Source organism: Sphaerodactylus townsendi, linkage group LG01, assembly GCF_021028975.2.
Source record: "Sphaerodactylus townsendi isolate TG3544 linkage group LG01, MPM_Stown_v2.3, whole genome shotgun sequence".
Lineage (NCBI taxonomy): Eukaryota > Metazoa > Chordata > Lepidosauria > Squamata > Sphaerodactylidae > Sphaerodactylus > Sphaerodactylus townsendi.
Window position 1 is genome coordinate 140,930,611 of NC_059425.1, and position 19,742 is coordinate 140,950,352.

Consider the following 19,742-nt stretch of genomic DNA (forward strand, 5'->3'; position numbering starts at 1 on the left):
GTTCTGAGCATAGTTCATGACATTCCTGGGGCTTTCTCCCTTAAAGTGGATTAAAAACAATCCCAAGCTTTCTTCTCAAAACTGTATTGATCTAGCTGTGGAGTGGGTGCAAAGGAATGAACATGTGGATTACTGTGAGAAAGCGTGCCAAAACTAAGCTCCGTTTTTAAAATGGTGCCAACAGTTCACTGCCATGAGTAAACTGCAGTGAAGATACATAAGAGCAAAATTATATTATTCAGAGAAACAATCTTGATTTCCAAGTTACAGATAGTTTTCAGATTGGATTCTATATCAGACTTGCTGCTATGCTGAATGTGAGAATAAAAAAAATTACAGTATGCCAACATATGTCACAGGAAAAGAGAGCAGGTTGTTGTATAGTATATAGTGACTACCTATTTGAGATGCTCTGTCTGTTGCTTTCAGTATGTTCTGTTTGTTTCTCACACATTTGTATTATGGCTAAGACACCAAAAGGGCACAAACTACCGAAACAAAGGGTTAGCTTATTCACAACATAATTATCAGAAAACAATGTATGTTCTCATTTCTAGAACTAAAAGATGGTGCAGGATATACCACCCTTACCTATAGCTGTGACCAGCCACTATATAAACAATCTTACCTTCTCTCATATATGACACAGCTACTGATTTAGTATTGTGCTTCAGCTCTCCTGTCTTTGTCAGGTAATCCAGAACATAAATATTAGGTGCAAAATTAATCATGTTCTGTTCTCCACAACCAGCAGGCATCTTGATCAGTGATGCTAAACCATTTATAGAAGAGCCAAGCATGTCACCTGAAAGATACAGTTTACAAGACAACATATGAAAGTGCTTTCAGCAGCAGTGTACAAATTTGACTGTTTCCACACTGATGTTTTACTCTGCTTTGGTTTCCTTACAGTAGCCCTGGTTTCAGGGATGTCTACATAAAATTCTCTCTTTGTTCTGCTTATGTGTTTCTTCTTGCTTTGTTGTGATTTTTTCCCCAAACATAGGCCCCTTCCGCACACGCAAAATAATGCATTTTCAAACCACTTTCACAACTGTTTGTAAGTGGATTTTGCTATTCCGCACAGCTTCAAAGAGCACTGAAAGCAGTTTGAAAGCAGTTTGCATGTGCGGAATGAGCCATAGTTTGATATGATTTTTTGGGGCCGGGGGGCAGGGGGGGAGCTCACAGTCACAGAGCCTTCTGATGCTATGAGGATGGAAAAGAGTGAATTTTTGTAGGCCACACAAACATTTTGTAGGTCCCTTATCTGATTTTATGGCTTTTTAAAAAACGTAATTGATAGGTTAAACTAGTCACTTTATAATGATATGATGCAACAACATATTAGTTCCAAGTTTTCATTTTTAAAGAGCAGGCCTTTCAGAGTTATATGGCAAAACAGGCTATATATTTCCCCTGATAGCTCTGAAACCAAAAGGTGTAGAAATTTTTCAAAAACATTTTTGCTGTAGTTATAGCACAATAACACTATGAATTACTGGTTTTTAAAAATGCCTGGAAAAGCCCTCCGGTAACAGTGATAAGTAAGAGCCCTTTGGCAAAGAGTAATAAGCTTCAGAAGTGAGATGGGGAGACCATTGAGGCAAACACTATACTGCAGGAATGGGATGGTGCATCTTTTCAAGAAATTAAATAGACTCATCCAACTTGACCTGGGACATAAGTCTGTCCCTCCCACATCTTTTCCCTGTGGTTTTCGAGTAGTTACTTTATCCTGTTATTTTATATAATTTTTGTACGCGTTCATTAACAGGCCAATCCAGATGGAGGGACAAATGAGCTGTGGAAACAACGGAGAGTTGCGCCAATGTATTTGACATCTCCACTGGCATAAGGGTACAAAAACGGTGGCAAACCCAGAGGTCTGGGCTACTGCACAGTTACGCTGGTGTCCAAGCGTATACCTACGGGGCAAGGCAGGTTCCCTGGGGTGGAGTCAATGTTAGTCAGCTTCCACCGGAGTTCCAACCTAGGAACACGGTCTCCTGTCCCTGCAGCCGATTTGTCCTATGGGGCAATTTGTGCAGCTGGAGTGATTTACACTTTTCCTCCTTACCACACCTACCAAAGCCCCCATGGAGGTGGCTGCCTCTGCGCATGTGTGAGGGTCCTAAGTGGCAGTTTTTGAAGAGGAGGTAGAAATAAAATGAGGTTTCTAGAACAGACAATACAAGCTTAATAATGATAATAAAGAATTCATATATGCAGGCCTATATATGAAACAAATATAATAACTTTGTAGCTTATGGCCTATATTTGAGCTTGAATATGCAGGGGTTCCCCAAGGTCTCAAAAAGGTTCCTTCGGGGTCAAAAGGTTAACAAAGGCTGGTGTAGATGAACAGATCTGGATAAAGATTTTCCCTAGTCAGTATTTAGTTAAGTCTGCTGATAGTTTTACCTGAGGGTAAATAGGATTTTTTTCACTGGACAGAGAGAGGAAGGAGTTCTAAGAACAACAGTCTTGACAACCTGAATTTTAAGATTATGAGAAAAAATTTCAGCCCCAGTAAAACCCATTGCAGGGGGAAATGCTTCTTCCCCCATCCTCTGCTTCTCGAACGCAACGGGCTTTGCTGCTAGTAATAAATATCCTACATGTTAATTTAATCAGTGGACATCCAGGACACTATCAACACAATCTGTTCTTTAACAAGAAAACAGACAATTTGGAAGCAGGCCCTAAAGAAGATGAAAATGGGGTGTTGTGTGGTTTCCAGACTGTATGACCATGTTCTAGTAGCATGACGTTTTGCCTGCATCTGTGGCTGGCATCTTCAGAGGATCCACACAACACCCAGAGGGGGAGCTGCAATGGAGACATCTGGGGTGGCTCACCTCGGGCGCCGCCAGTGTAGTCACATGGCAGGGGCATGGCGGGGGCATGTCAGGGCATTTCGGGGTGGGAGGGGGCACACGGGCAGTTCATGTCCCAGGTGCAGTTTCCCCTCCCTTCGTCACTGACAACACCCCAGTGATTCCGACTGTGAAAGCCTTCAACAATAGGATGAAAATTCTTACCAACAATAGTGAATTGCACTCTTTCACTGCCAGGTACAACCTCAGATGGAAAAGTGAAAATCAAAGTTTCTGCTGAAGGAGTTGGTAAATCTCCAAGTCCAATTCTTTTGGTCAAGTCAAGAAGTAGTGTCTGAGAATAAAACTGTTCTAATCCCTCAGCCTAAAAAAATGAAGTTTAAATGGATCTACTGTTATCATCATCATCATCATCATTAACCATTGGCTACATCAGTATCAGACAATGCTCCAGTTATATGTGTAGATTAATAAATGAAAAAGTGAATCTTCTTATACTTTTTTTCACAAGTGATGATATATCCTGAAGTAACATTTTGCCAGAATGGCATCTTATCGAACAGCAATATTCATCTTTTAAAGACAAGTAACTGTTCGCTTGCAGCAAGGTTTCAATTGAAAATATAGGTCTTCTCTAACCAATATGCAGTGCTAAAATATTCAGGGTACCAGATTTAATTCTTTATTCTTAGAAAACCAGGACAGAATTGTTTCACCTTGTCAGTCAGATTTTCTATGGCATCTAAACAGACTCTATATTTCAACTAATAAAATGCCACATACATGACCATTTTATGGTGGTCACATTACCTGTATAAGCAAAAGTAAAGCATTTCCAAGGTGTAGAAGGAAACAAAATCTTTGAATATGGTATTAGTCAATATCAATTGTGTTATCTCATAAAATACCTCAGTATTTGATACAATCGTCTCTCTGTCCTACCATCCAGTTCTGTATCGCCAATTATTTGATATTTTCTGTTGAATATTTCATTGATGCCTCAAACTCAATTACATCCAACACTAAACCTCTTATATATCTTTTCAAAATATTTCTCTACTCATAGAAGACATCCGTATTTCAGATAGAAATGTGTTGTGCCTAAAGTATTGACTATGTAATCTCTTTTGGAGTGAACCATTTGTTAATGTCACTTATCTTCATCTCATTAATGAACAGCTGTAAAATAGGTGCAACAAGAGAATCCTCCCTAATACTGTTACTCTGCATCAAACTGTGTTTTCACACAGTTTGGTTATGTTTTCATGGAGACCATACCACCATATTCTGTAAAGGATTCAGTATTAAATAGAACAGGGCTTACTGAGGATTCCAGGAAGTTCAGATATTTTTTATTTTTTAGAAAGCACTTTGGAGGTAATTGAAATTGAAAAGAAGTCGGATAAGATTAATATTTTTTGTTCCTAATCCATCCACTCAAATCATACTTTGTGGGGTTTAAAGTGTGTGCAACATTTCAAACCCCATGGGGAGAAATGATGGGTGGGGAGAGTAATTTGGCATGAGAAATGTGTGATTAATGGGTTAAGCACACACTCACTGTGGATTCTAGATTCCAAATTCCTATCCACTGCATCTGTTTTTTTCTAAATAGTCCAACAAAAAATGGAGCTCTTATGAGTGCACTGGTGCACAATGAGTTAGCCGCTCAGCTGCAGTGATGGACATCAAATTGTATCTGACACAGTGCACACAGTGCTGGGTCCATCCCAATGTGCTGGGTCCATCCCAATGTGCTGCTCATTGGCTGCACTCCCATAGCAATATATCTGGCAGCAATGGCAGTTTCTGATGCAGTGAGGTCCTTAAAAGAGTTTGCAGTGTTGGTTCTTCCCTACAAGTTATGATGGTATTCTGAATAACTGCTGCACCCATTCTATATATCAGGCTGCATGGCAGCCTTTAAAAGTTTATGTAATTGTGGACTTTAGAAACTTTCTAATAAATGACTAAACTAGTTAGTAAAAGGAAATTTTTACACTATTTCTCCAAGTGCTTCAGTTTTCTTGTACATGTTCTTTAAATATTAAATACATGTTCTTTAAATATAAGCAGCTTTATATTATCTTCACTAACACCAATTACCTTCACCAACACTTTTTGAATGACGGCATCAGATGCAAGGGCTGATATTGCTGTCACTTTGATAGGAATCTCTCCAATTTGTGTTGGTTTGATCGGAAAAATGACAGTCTTCCCATTTTCACTTGGCACCCATACCGACCGTTTGTTGTCTGTAGCATTTATATAATTAGAAATAACAATTTCAAATTGTTCACTTTTATCAAGTGTCACTGCAACCTAGAAAACAGAAGCAGAGATGTTCTCTTAATGCCCTACTACCAGCCAACTTGGTGCTACAGTATTCTTACAAACTTCCCTTTTTTTCTCTTTTGCTGCTTACCTGGTGGCAAAGAAAAGAAATCACTTAGAGGTAGCCTCTACAGTTTGCTTTCTAGCTTTCATCAATATTTAGCAACACCTATGAAAAATGTAAACAAGAGGAATAGGGGATGGGAACAGGCAACTGGGAAACAGGAAAATTGAGAACAGGACAGATAAGTCAGGAGGTGGGAAAGAAATAGAAAAAAGCAGACAGCATAAGAAGAAAATAGCAAGAGGGAAATAAATAAGTATGAGACAGCCACACTAGCATCAAAATAAAATTGAGTCACAGCATTCAGATATTAAAGTGCAATCAGGAAATCCAGTTTTCCATCCAACCTTCAATGTAGCAAGACTTTGTGTTGGCATATCAGAGTTTGTTCCCCCTCCACCAAATATCAGAATTCTAGATCTTAGTTTAATCCCTGGTTGGAATCCCTATTTGTAGAGGTCATCAAACTGTAATTCATTGGGATACATGCATTTGGATGTCACAGCAAATGTAAGCTAGATCAAACAAAGAAACTTTTCAGTAAAGTTCAATTTCCAAATTGCGGAATGTAGTCTTATTGTAATCTTATTGCAATCTTAAAAACACTTTCCTGAGAGTAAACCCACTGAACATATTTAGATTTACTTCTGAATCTACAGGCTTCCGTTTGTTACCTAACAGTTTTAAAATGTTTAAAACACAGAATATATGTCACAGCCATCTTTAGTGATTTCAAAATGTCATATATCTATGCCGTATGCAACATCAAAGTAACTCTCTGGTCTTTAAAATCTGATTGTGTTCTTCCGTTCAGCTTTCACAGAGGAAAGCCAAAATAATAATACTTTTTTTCAATTATGTACAAAAATTTAATAGTATTTTCCGTTTTCTGTGGCCAACATCCAAAATAAACAAGTTGTCTGTGAATGTGTCCCAGTTTGATAATGATCTACCCCAGCAAAGTTGACAAATGGTAGTAAAAGCAAATAAATAAAACAAAATAAATATGTTTTTCAGTATTTTTACCTCAATGTTTTCTTTCATGTAATTGAAGAGATGTACTTCCAATAAAAACTGCTCTCCTCTTATAAGAGTTAATGGGTGCTTCAAGGAAAGAAAAAAGGGCTGGAACACTTCTAACTGGAACACAAAAGTTATACAACAGTGAACCCTTGTGGTACACAGTTTAGCAGTTAACGCAACGTACGTCATTCAGAACATAGACCATTTCTGATTAGAAGAACTTCACATAGCAATGGAAGACATTTTACAGTTCTTAGGAAATGTGTCAAGATAGACGGAGAAGCTCAAATATAGATGTTAAAGAATTATGTTGCTCAGTATTTTTCAAGATCTGTTGGAGGGAAATCTTATGCAACAGTTTTAACTTTATGCAATAGTTAAAACTCCTGACGTTCTGAGGTTGCCACCTCGTAGGGGAACTCATTAACAAGAACTAAAACCAAAGAAAAACAGAGGAGCTAATCCAAACTTCAAACTGCACCTGTATATACCACTTCCAAAGTTAACAATACAATCCTAAACAGAGTTACGCCCTCATAAGGACATTGACTCTTAGAATTAGAAGGGTATAATTTTGCTTAGGGTTGGGCTGTAAGGCACTCTTATGTTCCCAGTTTCACATAGCAAAGGAAGACATTCACACAGCAATGGAAGACTTATGTCCCCAGCAGCAAACTAAGGTACATTTGGCTCTGAAAGTTGTTGCATGTATGCAATCTGATGCTATTCTTAAGGATTCTTGCAAATTGCCCCTCCTTCATAACAAACAAAGGACATTTAAAGATGACTCCTGCTTCAGACGATAGTTTTAGGGTTTTAAAAAGTCAGCAAATTCCCGATTCTGTCATGTTCTAGTGATGATCATCATGCCTTCCTTTAAAATGGGGATGCAAAGCTGCCTGCATTCTATTCCTCTGCTCCATTTTATCCTCACAGCAACCCTGTGAGGCAGATTTAGGTAAGTTTGTGTGGAGGCTCAAGATTACCCAGCCAACTTCCATGGCAGAGTGGGGATTCATACCTGGATCCACAAGATCCTAGGCAAACACTCTAACTAATAGGAAACACTACTAGGCCCCATCTCCATATCTCCTACATATAGTAAACAAGAAGTTGGCAAGCCTCTGATCCACTGTGTGATAGGAACTGTTTTAATAAAGAAGTCTGTCTGCCCTATTTCTGAACAGCAGCCCCATCAATCAAAGTATTAAGGTTTTTAATTGACATGAATAAGGCTAGTTAAATAATGCAAATAAATATTGTGCATTATAAAGTCTAAACTGTATATAACACTCCATGTTTTCACATTAAAATATTCTTTATTGGCACTGAAGCCCATTACAAATTAAAATAAAAGAAGGGGGGGATGGAGGGGGAACCCCCTCCTCTTCCATCCAGGAGAGCAGCCTGTATTGTTTGGAGTAGGGAAGGCTCCTGGGTTGGAGGAAGGTGGGCAGAGACAGGATGGAGTGTCATGAGTCCTGCACACCCTTTGGCTAGGGCAGGGGTCTGCAACCTGCTGCTCTGGAGCCGCATGCGGCTCTTTTGTCCTTGTACTGTGGCTCTGCGTGGCTTGGGTCCTCTCAGCCTCCTTCGGAGAATCGCCCTAAGCATTAATGGGAAAGAGTCCCCGTTCCTAGAGAGACACAGCCTGAGACTGCTATCCCAAGCCACTTCCAGCTTCCCTGTCCCAGCTGCCTGGTTGGCTGATGCCAGTGATGACAGTGCGGGGTGGGAGCGGAGCACCGCTGGTGGATCCTCTTGAACAGGTGAGCGGCAAAGGGTGAGAAACAGGAGGGAGTTGCAAGAGCACAGATTTTTAGCACAATCCTAACCTCAGTCCGCCCCCCTTGAATGGGAGGAGGTCAGGGGTCGACCCTGCTTTGGGTGGTCTCATTTCCCCCTCCCCCAAGGTCCTTCTTGGGGGAAGGGACCACATGGGGGACCCCAGCAGCGCCACCTTGGGTTGCAGACTCCCCAGCAACCCCGCTGAGCTCCAGGGGCTTTCCTGGCGGATGGCAGCCTAGCTGAGTCCAGGTGAGAAATATGATATCAGGTTTTAAAGGAGTTATTACCTGCAGCCCTGCAAGGTTGCACCTGTCAGGGCTGTTTGATGGGGAGGCGGGGTGGGTGGGAAATGTTTGCTTCTGCATTGCCAAGGAGGGCAGGAGTGCATGGGGAAAGCCTTGCATGTGGATCTTGGAAGGTTTACTTCAGAGTCAGCCAGTGGAGGGTAAGCTTGTAGATCGTGGAAGGGAGGAAGGCTGGGATCATCCTCAGCCATGGTTGTTGCGGGTTGCCAACTCCCGGCGGGCAAATCCCAGGACATTTGGGGGTAGATTCTCAGAAGCTGTGGCTTTTGGGACCAGGGTGGGGGCCATGCTCAGTGAGGAATATGGCTGTCGAGTCCACCCTCCATGGCAGACAGGGAGGTCTGTTATCATTTTTAAGAGTTCAAAATGTGTTCTTTACATAAATAAAATATCATTTTCTCTGTAGCATTTCATGGATTTCATAAGCAACACACTATAATTGTTTATACAAAGCATAAAGGTAAAAAAACAATATATACAGTGTTATCTTCATTTTAAATGTCAAAAAGTATTTGCAGCTCCAAGTGCTTTCTTTTCCATGGAAAATGGGTCCAAATGGCTCTTTGGATGTTAAAGGTTGCCGATCCCTGGGCTAGGGGTTTGTCATTGGACATTCCATCCCTTAGGCAATTATGTATAAGGATGTTAGTGTTAATGAACATAGCTTCAGCATAGAGGCAGAGCACTCAGAGACTGAACAAGGGAGGGAATGGTCATTATGAAACCAGAAGAAGAATTTGAATTTCTCCCACCAGCGCTTCTCTGCCACTCTCTCTCTCTTTTTACCACCACCATTTCTCCGGCTCTCTGTCTCCCCCACCAGCATTTCTCTGCCTTTCTCTCTCTCTTTCTTTCTCCCTTCAATGTTTCTCTCCCTCTCTCTCCCACCAGTGTTTCTCTGCCTGTTTCCCACTCTCTCTCTTTCTCCCACCAGTGCTTCTCTGCCTCTCTCCTTCTCTTTCTTTCTTTCTTTCTTTCTTTCTTTCTTTCTTTCTTTCTTTCTCCCACAGCGCTTCTCTGTCTGACTGTCTCTCTCCTATCAGCATTTCTCTGCCTGTCTCTCTAACTCTCTTTCTCCCACCAGCATTTCCCTGCCTTTCTCTCTCTCTTTCTTTTTCCCATCAGCATTTATCTCTCTTTTCTCTCCCTTTGGCATGCATGGGGTTTAGCAACAAGCATTTATCTCCCTTCAGCATGGCACAGAGAATTCGTTCAGGCCAGTTTAAAGAACCCTGGCCTTAACAAATGCTGATTCAGAATTGCCAAATCAATACAAGTCAATCCAAATGCATTGCATTGCATTTTGGCAGCTTGCATTCAGGCAGTTTGTATTTGGCCTGAATGCAAGATAAATTGCAGTGCAATTTGACTTTTTTTCTTTTCTTTTTTTGCGATGTGGCCATGCCTAGTCACAATAAGACAATCATGAGAAACTAGACTTGACTAGAATGATCTGTTACCTTGACAGGTATTTTTGTTACACCAAGTCCAAGATTTTCAGATATTACAAAAGCACTGGCTAGCCATGAAGTAATGGTATCAGGAACAGTGACATTCACAACTGCTTCTGTAGAACTGAAGACAGGAAGAAAATAGAACAATGTTATAATTCCATAAGTACAGACACTTGATAATTATCAGAATATTTTGGTTTGTTTTCTTGGTGAATTGGTGGGCAGTTTGCTGAACTGAGCCAATATGATGAGAGATTAAGAAAAATGAGGACAGAGTACTTCGCTCCTACATAAAATCTCATGGTTAATTAAGGATGTCTGCTATATGTCTGTACACTAACATTTTGATGGGCTAACACTTTGAAATATTATTTTAATTTTCCAATGGTTTTGCAATGAAAGTATTGTAGATAAATGTATGGTAGACTACAGTAAAGCTTTTGACTGCAGGGATTATGAAAAGTTATGGCTGGTTTTAAAAGAAATGTTTGTGCCACAACATCTGATTGTTTTAATGTACAATCTGTACTCTGGACAAGACTACTGTTAGGACAGAATATGAAGAAACAGAAAGGTTTCCAACTGGCAAAGGTAACAAACAAGGGGATATTTTATCTCCTTAACTATTAAATCTGCATACTGAAAAAATAAGGAAAGCTATATGACATTTAGATGAATTAGGAATAAAAATTGGTGGAAGGAACGTTAACAATTTGAGTGGTAACTGAGGACGTTTCTGCGCAGGCCAAAAAAGCCAGTAAAAGGACAGTAAAAACAGCGTTATAGGCAGGGAGTTTGAATGGCCATTGATGCAGAAACAATGCTGCAGCGATGCGGCAACACTCCAGCAGGCCCACAACGGTTTATTTGAAAGTCGCTCACTGAGCGTGTCTTTTCAACAATGGCGCTCCGCAGTCAGCGTTGTGGGAAGTGCCCGCCAGGAATCGGTGCCGCAGAGCCCGCCCTCCACAATGGCAGCCCACACTGGACAATCCTGGCACTGAACGCCTATGATGTCTACCCTGGGGGAAAAAGGAACACCATTTGCAAAGCAAAGCCATGAGAAGTGCCGGGGTTCAGCCAATGCGCCACCTGTCTACGGAGCACCCACCCATGCAAACGCTCCATTGCTGCAGCATTGCCAATAACACCAACAGCACAAAGCTGTAATTGGCTGTGTAGAAACGGCCTTAAAATGACTGCTGATGAAGATTAAAGCAGAAAGCACCAAAGCAGGATTACAACTGAACATCAAGACAAAAGTAATGACTATTGGGGAATTATAGTTTTAAGGTTTTAATGAACTTTCCCTAGCCTGGACTCTTCCTAGAAGCTAAAATTACTAATGTCAACCTATCATACTTCAGTTATATTATAAGAAGACAAAAGTCACCATTAAAGGGAAAGTTTACAGATTCAGGAAAAGAGGAAGACCCAGAATGAAATGGATTAACTCTATCTCAGCAGCCAGGACCCTCAGCTTGTAACAATTGAGCAAGGCTGTTAACAATAGGATATTTTGGAGGACATTAATTCATAGGATCACCGTAAGTCAGAAGCAACTAGACAGCACTTACCAAGCACATACATGGTTGTAGACATGCAATGGATACACATCTGGGAGTTTTCACTAGATTCAAATACCTAATGAGCATTCAACTGAGAGTTCTAAACTGTGTATTTGCCCTTCAGAATTTTACATTACTTGACAATAAATACCGACATATACATTTCATGATGGCCTTGTGGCAAAAATTCTGACACAACATCCAGTTCTGGGTACTCTTTTCATTTCATGCAGTAACTGAAGCCAAGGTGGCTTATTAATAAAATTGTTCCTCAACAACTGTCTACATATAGTCACATGTATGGGAGGATGGTCATACAGACCACTTAGTGGGAAAACCTTCAACAGAAAAAAAAACCCTGAAGAAAGAGTCCTCCAATCATATAGTAACAATCTGAGTTAGTCAAAGTTGCATGTAAATGGCAAACAGGCTGTTTGTCAGTTCTGAACTGTTTCATGCAGTGTAATCCTGCTACCTGTGCACAAAAGCCCGTTTGAAGAATTCTGTTTTGCATAGTTTGCAAAAAAAACCAGGAAACTGGGAGCCTTCCTGATCTCCTTAGGCAAGCCATTTCATAAAATGGATGCCACAATGGAGAGAGCATGTGTATGGACAGTTGCCGATTTTGACCACTTGCAAGTTGGGACCCATAGAAGGCCCTGCTGACATGGACGAAGCTGTCATGGCAGAGCATAAGGGGAGAGGCAGTTCTGCAGACAAGTGGGTCCCTGAAGGGCTTTGTATGTGCTAGCCATTGCCTTAAATCGAGGTATTTCTAACAAATGAGCAGGCAATGGAGAGTCTGCAGAATGGGAGCATGTTCCATCCAGGTTCCAAAAGTAAACTATAGCATTTTGTACCACCTGGAGTTTCTGAACTGGTAACTGTATTTTCCTTTATTTCCTAGTAGTTTATGCCATTCCATCTGGTCTATAGAACTTCCTCAATATTGGTGTTGAGGACTTACAAAAGAACTGTTATTTAAGTGCTATTTATATGTAGATGTTAATGTTTTATTAAATGTTGGTAGCCGCCCTGAGCCCATAAGGGAATGGCGGCATATAAAATTAATGGAATGAAAATGGCCACAATGCTGCCTTAAAAGTGCTGAAAGGAAAGGGATGCCTGACCTAGACTGATCCATCATCAACTAGAGGGCAATGCTAATTGAAGACGTACAGAAGCTAAATTCCTCTCTATTTTCTGTTTGTATAGTGGAGGCACTATTAGCATCCAAGTCTTATTTGATTACTTAGCTCAAGTATTATACTGTGATGTAAAGCAAGTTATTAATAGATCTTTTTATCCAGATGGCATTAGGGCAGTGGCCATGAAGCTTGAGCAATATAAAAAAAATTCAGGAAAATTCGGATTCAGTTTGATTTGGCTATAAAATTATTGGTATGGCTGAATTAGCCAAATCCTAGATTGGGCATACCCCAAAAATCGGGTTCGTTAGCATTTGTTGGCATTTTCAAGTGTTTTTTCCATGTTCGGCCTGTGAAGGGTGCATTTGTAAAATTAGCAGCACCAAAATTTAAGGGTATCTTCATGAAACTCTCTTGGTCACACCACCCAGGTTTTGTGAAGTTTGGTTCAGGGAATACAAAGTTATGGACCCCCAAATTGACCCCCATTGTTTCCAAAGGAAGCTAATAGGAGATGGGGGCTACCCCTTTGGGGGTCCATTACTTTGGACCCTCTGAACCAAACTTCACAAAACCTGGGTGGTATCATCAGAAGAGTCTCCTGAAGATACCTTGAAAATTTGGTGCTGCTAGGTTAAGGAATGACAGGCATCCCAACATTTCCCCAGATTCTCTGCTCTGAACTGGCTCCATTGCAGCCAATGGGGAATTCCTGGGTGGGTAGGCAGGGTGCACATTTTTCAAGGCAGAGGCACCAAACTTTCAGGGTGGCTCCAAGAGACACTCCTGGCAAGGACACCCATGTTTGGTGAACCTTGGTTCAGGGTGTTCAATTTTATGGACCCCCAAAAGGATAATTCACAAGTTCACAAAACCTGGGTAGTATCATCAAGAGAGTCTCCTGAAGATCCATTAAAGTTTGGTGCCTCTACCTTGAAAAATGTGCACCCCACAGACACCCTCAGAGATTCCCCATTGGCTGCTATGGAGCCGGTTCAGATCATAGAATCTCCCAGGCTCTTCTTCAACAAGTTCTATGGTGGGAAAAATTAATTGTTTTTTTCCACCATAGACTTCAATAGGGTTAGCTCCATTGCTCCATATTTTCTTTTTCCAGATTTGAACCATATGAATAACCTGTGATGGTAGAAAATACTGTCAAGTCACAGTTGAGTTACGGCAACCCCATAGAGTTTTCACAGCAAGAGATGTTCAGATGTGGTTTTACATTGCATGCCTCCAGGTGGGCTGAAAGAGTTCTGAGAGAACCATGACTGGACTGAGGTCACCCAGCAGGCACTATGTGGAAGAGGGAGGATTGAACCTGGTTCACCAGATTAGAGTCATGCTCTTAACCACTACACTCCACAGGCTCTCTATCAATAGCCTAGTGATACAAAATTCTCCATTGATCAGTGCACAAATGTTAATGCAAAAATAGAAAACTGATCCCTGATATGTTAAAAAATACACTGTAAGAAAATGTAAAGAAAATCTTTCCATTCTCTTCTTACCTTGGTGTAATTTCATACCAAATCCAAGTCTCTGGAAAATTTGTTCTTACATGAGGATTACCAAAATCAGCAAACGATTGTTTCATGTCTAGAAAGTTTGTAGATTCTTCGTATGCTACAGTATCATACATCAAACTATCTAGGAAAATAACAATACTGCCAGTAATTTTGTGATACTTTTATAACCAACCAAAATAAATAATATCACTAAAATAAATTGTACTGTAAAAAGTACAGGAAAATGCTGACCATATACACTGTTTCATAAACCATACCATGCTCCTTCTTTACAATCAAAAGCCATGTACAACTTATTAGATGTACCATGTACAACTTATTAGATAATCAGTCATTACTTACAGTCATCTATGAGTTCATGATGTCGTGGAAGGCTGGCATCAGTCAACACCCAGAGTTTACATTTCTGAATATAAAACATAAAAAGATATTTCAATTTCAATACATGACATATTGAAATATACATAACATACACACACTTTTTATGCTAACAATATTTTCTTAATGTAATATACTTAATACATTATGAACTTACAGTATATATTATATACCCGTATGTACTCGTGTATAAGTTCTGTAATTCCAAATATAAGTCGAGGCACCTAATTTACCACAAAAAACTGGGAGAACTTTTATTGACCCTCATCAGATAAGTCTGTGGGAAATGCAGCAGCCACTGGTAAAATGCAAAACTAAAAAAATAGATACCCAATAAAATTATTATTTTAATTGAGGCATCAGGTAGTTACAAATGCAATTTTGAACATTTACTATTTCAAAGAAAAACAGTAAACTAGCTCCCTGTAGTTGGAAAAGATTATCAACGGAAAATCACATCATGGTCCCAACCAATAACTTTAAAATACAAAACCTTAGCCTTCAATCTGGTGCAAACCAAGCTAAAACACAAGAGTTAAAATCCTTCAAAACTGGATTTTTGGTCAGGGAAGAAATGTTCGATGTTAATCAGTGTACTCAACATTTCAGAGTATCTTTAGGGAGACCCTCCTGATGATACTCTCACACCAGGTTTGGTGAAGTTTGTCTTCAGCTGGTCCAAAGTTATGGACTCCCTGCAAGAGGTGTAGCCTCCATCTACTATTGTAGCTTCCTCTATTGGAAACAATGGGGATTTGAGAGCACCCACCTTGGGGATCCATAACTCTTTGGACCCCCTGAACCAAAACATCACCAAACCTGGCTGGTATCAGTAAGATATTGAGTCTTGATGATGCACCATCCAGGTTTGGTGAAGATTGGTCTCAAGGGTCCAAAGTTATGGACTCTCAAAATGTAGCCCCATCTACTATTAACTCCCATTTGGAAACAATGGGGATAAGGCACTCCCTAAATTAAAGCCCATAACTTTGGGAACTCCCTGGAACCAAACATCACTGCAAACCTTGGCATGGTATCAGCAAGATATAATCTTTGGATGATACCACCCAGGTTTCCAGGAAGATTGGTTCATAGGGGTCCAAAGTTATGGATCTCCTCAAAAAAATGTAGCTCCCATCTACTATTAACTCCCCCCCATTTGGAAACAATGGGGATAAGGCACTCCCTTTGGGGGGTCCATAACTTTGGACCCCCTGAACCAAACTTTGCCAAACTTGGGTGGTATCATCAGGAGAGTATCTTGAAAAATCCCTGAAATTTTGGTGCCGCTAGCCTAAAAACTGCGCCCCCTGGAGGCTGACAAAGCTAAAAAAAACTCCTAAAAATATTTTTTTTTTTTTAAAATACACTCCTCACCTCTATGGCGTATAAGTGTTTTAGGGGTTCCTTTTTCCTGTGCACAAAAAATGTATTGCTGAAAATCTTGACTTTATATGTGAGTATATATGGTAACATAGAAGGAAAAACCAATACTAACAGTGGGGCATGAGAAGAAAGGTCTTCAGTAGCCATGAGCGAGCATTCTGCCACACTGCATCTGAAAATATGTTCATGCTAAAGAATGTGGTTTTGAACATACCTACTGAATCAAGATTAAGACTTTTCCACGTGGGGACCTGCAGGAACTTGCAAGGGGAAATCTCATTTCCCACTCCCTCTCCCTGTTGCTCTTCCTCTTTACCTCCCCAGGGCAATGTCTGAAATCTCTCCCCTTTCCTTCTGTCTACCAGCATGGTGTAGTGGGTAAGAATGGTGAACTCTACTCTGGAGAACTGGTTTTGAGTTCCTGCTCCTCCACATGAGTGGCAGATTCTTGCTGCCCAAGAAGGGGAGAGAAGCCACTGGCCTGCCAATAGAGACACAGGACACATTTTATGATAATAAAATTGGTCAGAGTTTGTTTTTATTGATTACAGGCTAAAGAAGGCAGAGATACAGCACAGGGATCAGATCTGATCACTGGGCAGCATGCTTGTTGAACCCAATGCACACCAAGTCAGTGGGAGCCGAAAGGGTTCTGGTAGCTAAATGGATCTTTCCCTGCTGCCAGGGGGTGCAGGCCATCCAGCAACCCCTGCCTGGACGTGCAGCAATGAGGCCCATCCCATCCTGAAGGCTCCTTAGATGGAATCCAATAATGAGGCGGTAGGCACACATGCTCCACCCCTTCCTCCAAGGATCAGTCCCCATGTGTAACCCACCAAGCTGTAACAAGATAAAAACAGTAACAATTCACATACCCATGCACTAGGGAGAGAACATCCGAGGTAAGCAGAGGATAGAGGTAGAGGCCTGCCCCATATGGACAGTCACATATGGCCATCCACTCCAGGCTCCCCTCACTTCAGCAAACCTTATTGCTCCGCACTGACTGGCCTCTAATGGCCCGCCCTGCTGGGCACCATGCAGCCAGTGCTGGGGAAGAGGAGGGTGGCCCTTGGTTTCCCCACTCCCGGGAAGCCAAAGTGGCATCAGTATGTCACATGCCATGTATTTATCTGGTGAATTGGATTTGCTTCCCTGCTCCTACACATGAATCTGCTGGATGACCCAGGACTAGTCATAGTTCTTTCAGAACTCTCTCAATGTGTCTGTTGTGGGGAGAGGAAATGAAGGAGTTTGTAAGCCACTTTGAGACTCCTTACAGAAGCAAAAGGCAAGGTATGAAAACTTTACTCTTCTACCCGCTGTCACCTACCTGCCTTTATCTGTTTCTCATCCTGTGTCAAGGCTGAACATGACTTGGTGTGGAAACGTAACCAAATTTAAACTGGCTTTAGTTCAGTGTATGAATTAGTAACACACACCATAATGCAAAGAAGATTTCATTCAAGACATTCAAGAAAAGTTTTTTAAAAACCATATATAGTTCAACGGCAGTTCAAATGAATAGAAAATAACAAAGCTAAACTAGCTATCTATTTATTTAATTATTACAGCAAAGATGTTGGTAGCTCAAGCATGGTGCTCCAGACGTGCAGCAATAGTCTTCAAGCAGCCCAGATGGGATAAGGGGAGGAAAACAAGGAATGTAAAGGGGGAAAGGCTACACTTTATTTTAAAAGCTGGCCATAACCTCCTGACCGTCCCAGACTAATCACAGGGCTGACACCGTGGAATATGCTGGATAGGAGTAGGCTGCTCCCTCCTTTACCAGATTCACAGCTGAACTGCGTGAGCTAATTAACAGGCTTGGAGGATAACTCTGACTAGTAACCGTCAACCTGGTGGGGTAGCTGACACCTGCAAACAACTCATAGTGCAGCAAAATGAAAATTGAGCTGGAATTTTCTCTCTTGACACCATAGCAGCCTCTGCCCTCCCCCCATCTTTTCTTTTTCTCACCTTCATCTTCATCTTTCAATTTTTTCCATGTCCCCTGCATCTTTAACATCCCTTAAATATAGGAAGTATATATACTTCCTATATCTTATCTTTTCTAGTTTGTCTCTTTCTCTCCTCTCTGCTGACACTAACCCATGCTTGGAATCCTTAGCCATTCAAAGTGACCACAGAGATTTTACAACATAATTTCATGAGATCTTGGTGTAAGGGTCCGTTACTCCAGTCATCAACTCAGGAAGGTTTCAAGAGGTTTATTGGTTCTGTGTCGTCCCAGGCTCAGCTGGCTGAAACTGGGGATTTCGCTCTCTCACCCCTGGTATAAATTTTACAGTTTGGTTCTACCCCTGAGTTCCCCCCACTCTCACATTCCCATAATATCAGCATATGAAGGACAGTGGGAGCAGTTGTATTGTTTGGGTATTCAAGTCACTCCTTCAGGAAGGCAGATAAGGGAGTGAGAGGTGAAGAACTCTTAACTAGTTACTTTGCGAGCAAGGGGAGGCCTCCATAGCCTTGAGCTATGATAATGACTGAGCCATCTGCAGCTGGGGTGTGTACGTGCGAACTGGTATGGCAAACTGGTATGTGCGAACTGGTATGGCCTCACGTGCCAGGCCTGGTATAGCGCAAGCCTGACACTTGGCGGTATTCCTTCTCAAATTTAAACCTCCATACAATCTACATTATATATTTTCTGCAAGCCTGGGATTTTTTCCAGATTTAAATAAAAGTCTTCCCATCTCTATATTGCCCCCTTCTGCAGATTTTCTGAAGTGCGTTCTGAGGCCCCTGTTCAGAATCAGCATACAAGAAGATCTTAGTAAGTTTTTATTTTCATTTAAACAGCAAAACATTTTGAGATGGGAGGGCAGGGTGAAAACAACGTATACCTTTTAGAACTGTACCTGAAAGACACTGTAGGAGCTTTGGACTTCACTATCATAGTGTGCTGTATTGTACAGATTTAGTTCATGATATATCTAAAAGGGGGAAAACACTGTAAATATTTTGAAAATCTTTAAAAAGTAATAATATCTTATTAATAATTTAATATACAAAAACTTGAGAAAAAGCATGAAATACAAAAAAGGTTTGAAAATAGTGAAGAACTAAAGTAAAATTAATAGCAGTTAATAAAAAGAAACAAAAATCTTATTATGGCCCCTTCCGCACACGCAAAATAATGCGTTTTCAAACCACTTTCACAACTGTTTGCAAGTGGATTTTGCCATTCCGCACAGCTTCAAAGAGCACTGAAAGCAGTTTGAAAGTGCATTATTCTGCATGTGCGGAATGAGCCTATGAATGGAATTAGTTGGATTTAACTATTGAAGAATAACAAATGTAATAAAACAATAGATATCATGCTTATAACAAAGGGTATTCTCCCTACTACCTTACACATTCTAATAATGTTTAAAACATTTCCAGTTTGCTTCTAATACATTTATTCTTTGATACCTCTCTTTGATACCACTTCTATAACTATTTTATTTACAATACCTTAGCCCCATTATTTTATCTGCCATTTCTTCACTGATGGAGCCTAATTGTTCCAATTCTAATTAATGCCAATATTTAGCATAAATTATTTTTGCTCAATGATAAATTATATTCTCGTAGTTGGTGTGTGGTGGTAAAGAAAGGTTTTAACCTTTCAGTGCTTTGCATATATTATATGTGCTACTGTTTACAAATTAAAAAATACTACTTGATATATTTTTTGAATAATTCTTATATAATTTAAAAGAAACACTTCTGGTTTTAACTTCTTTTCCAAATGTCTTCAACAGTTCTATATATTTTCCAAAAATATTTTGCTTGGGGAAGATCTGCCACATGTAACCTAGGTCTTCATCAGCAAGATCTTGGCAAGGACCCAAAAGCTATCAACAAGACAAGCTATCAAGGATACCTGGTATCCTTGCATATCCCAGAGTTA

The 19,742-nt window shown here is 40.6% G+C and overlaps 1 protein-coding gene across 1 annotated transcript in view; it reads right to left on the reverse strand.

The window, feature by feature from the left end:
- The window catches only part of CD109 (CD109 molecule), a 97,904-nt gene that overhangs the window by 40,720 nt on the left and 37,442 nt on the right, over window positions 1-19,742 (reverse strand). The window contains exons 16-23 of the mRNA XM_048495810.1: window positions 18,706-18,780; window positions 14,399-14,462; window positions 14,039-14,177; window positions 9,815-9,929; window positions 6,265-6,378; window positions 4,947-5,162; window positions 3,045-3,204; window positions 629-805 (exon numbers count right to left, since the gene is read on the reverse strand). Coding sequence (XP_048351767.1) covers window positions 629-805; window positions 3,045-3,204; window positions 4,947-5,162; window positions 6,265-6,378; window positions 9,815-9,929; window positions 14,039-14,177; window positions 14,399-14,462; window positions 18,706-18,780 — 1,060 coding nt within the window. The remainder of the gene's footprint in view (window positions 1-628; window positions 806-3,044; window positions 3,205-4,946; window positions 5,163-6,264; window positions 6,379-9,814; window positions 9,930-14,038; window positions 14,178-14,398; window positions 14,463-18,705; window positions 18,781-19,742) is intronic.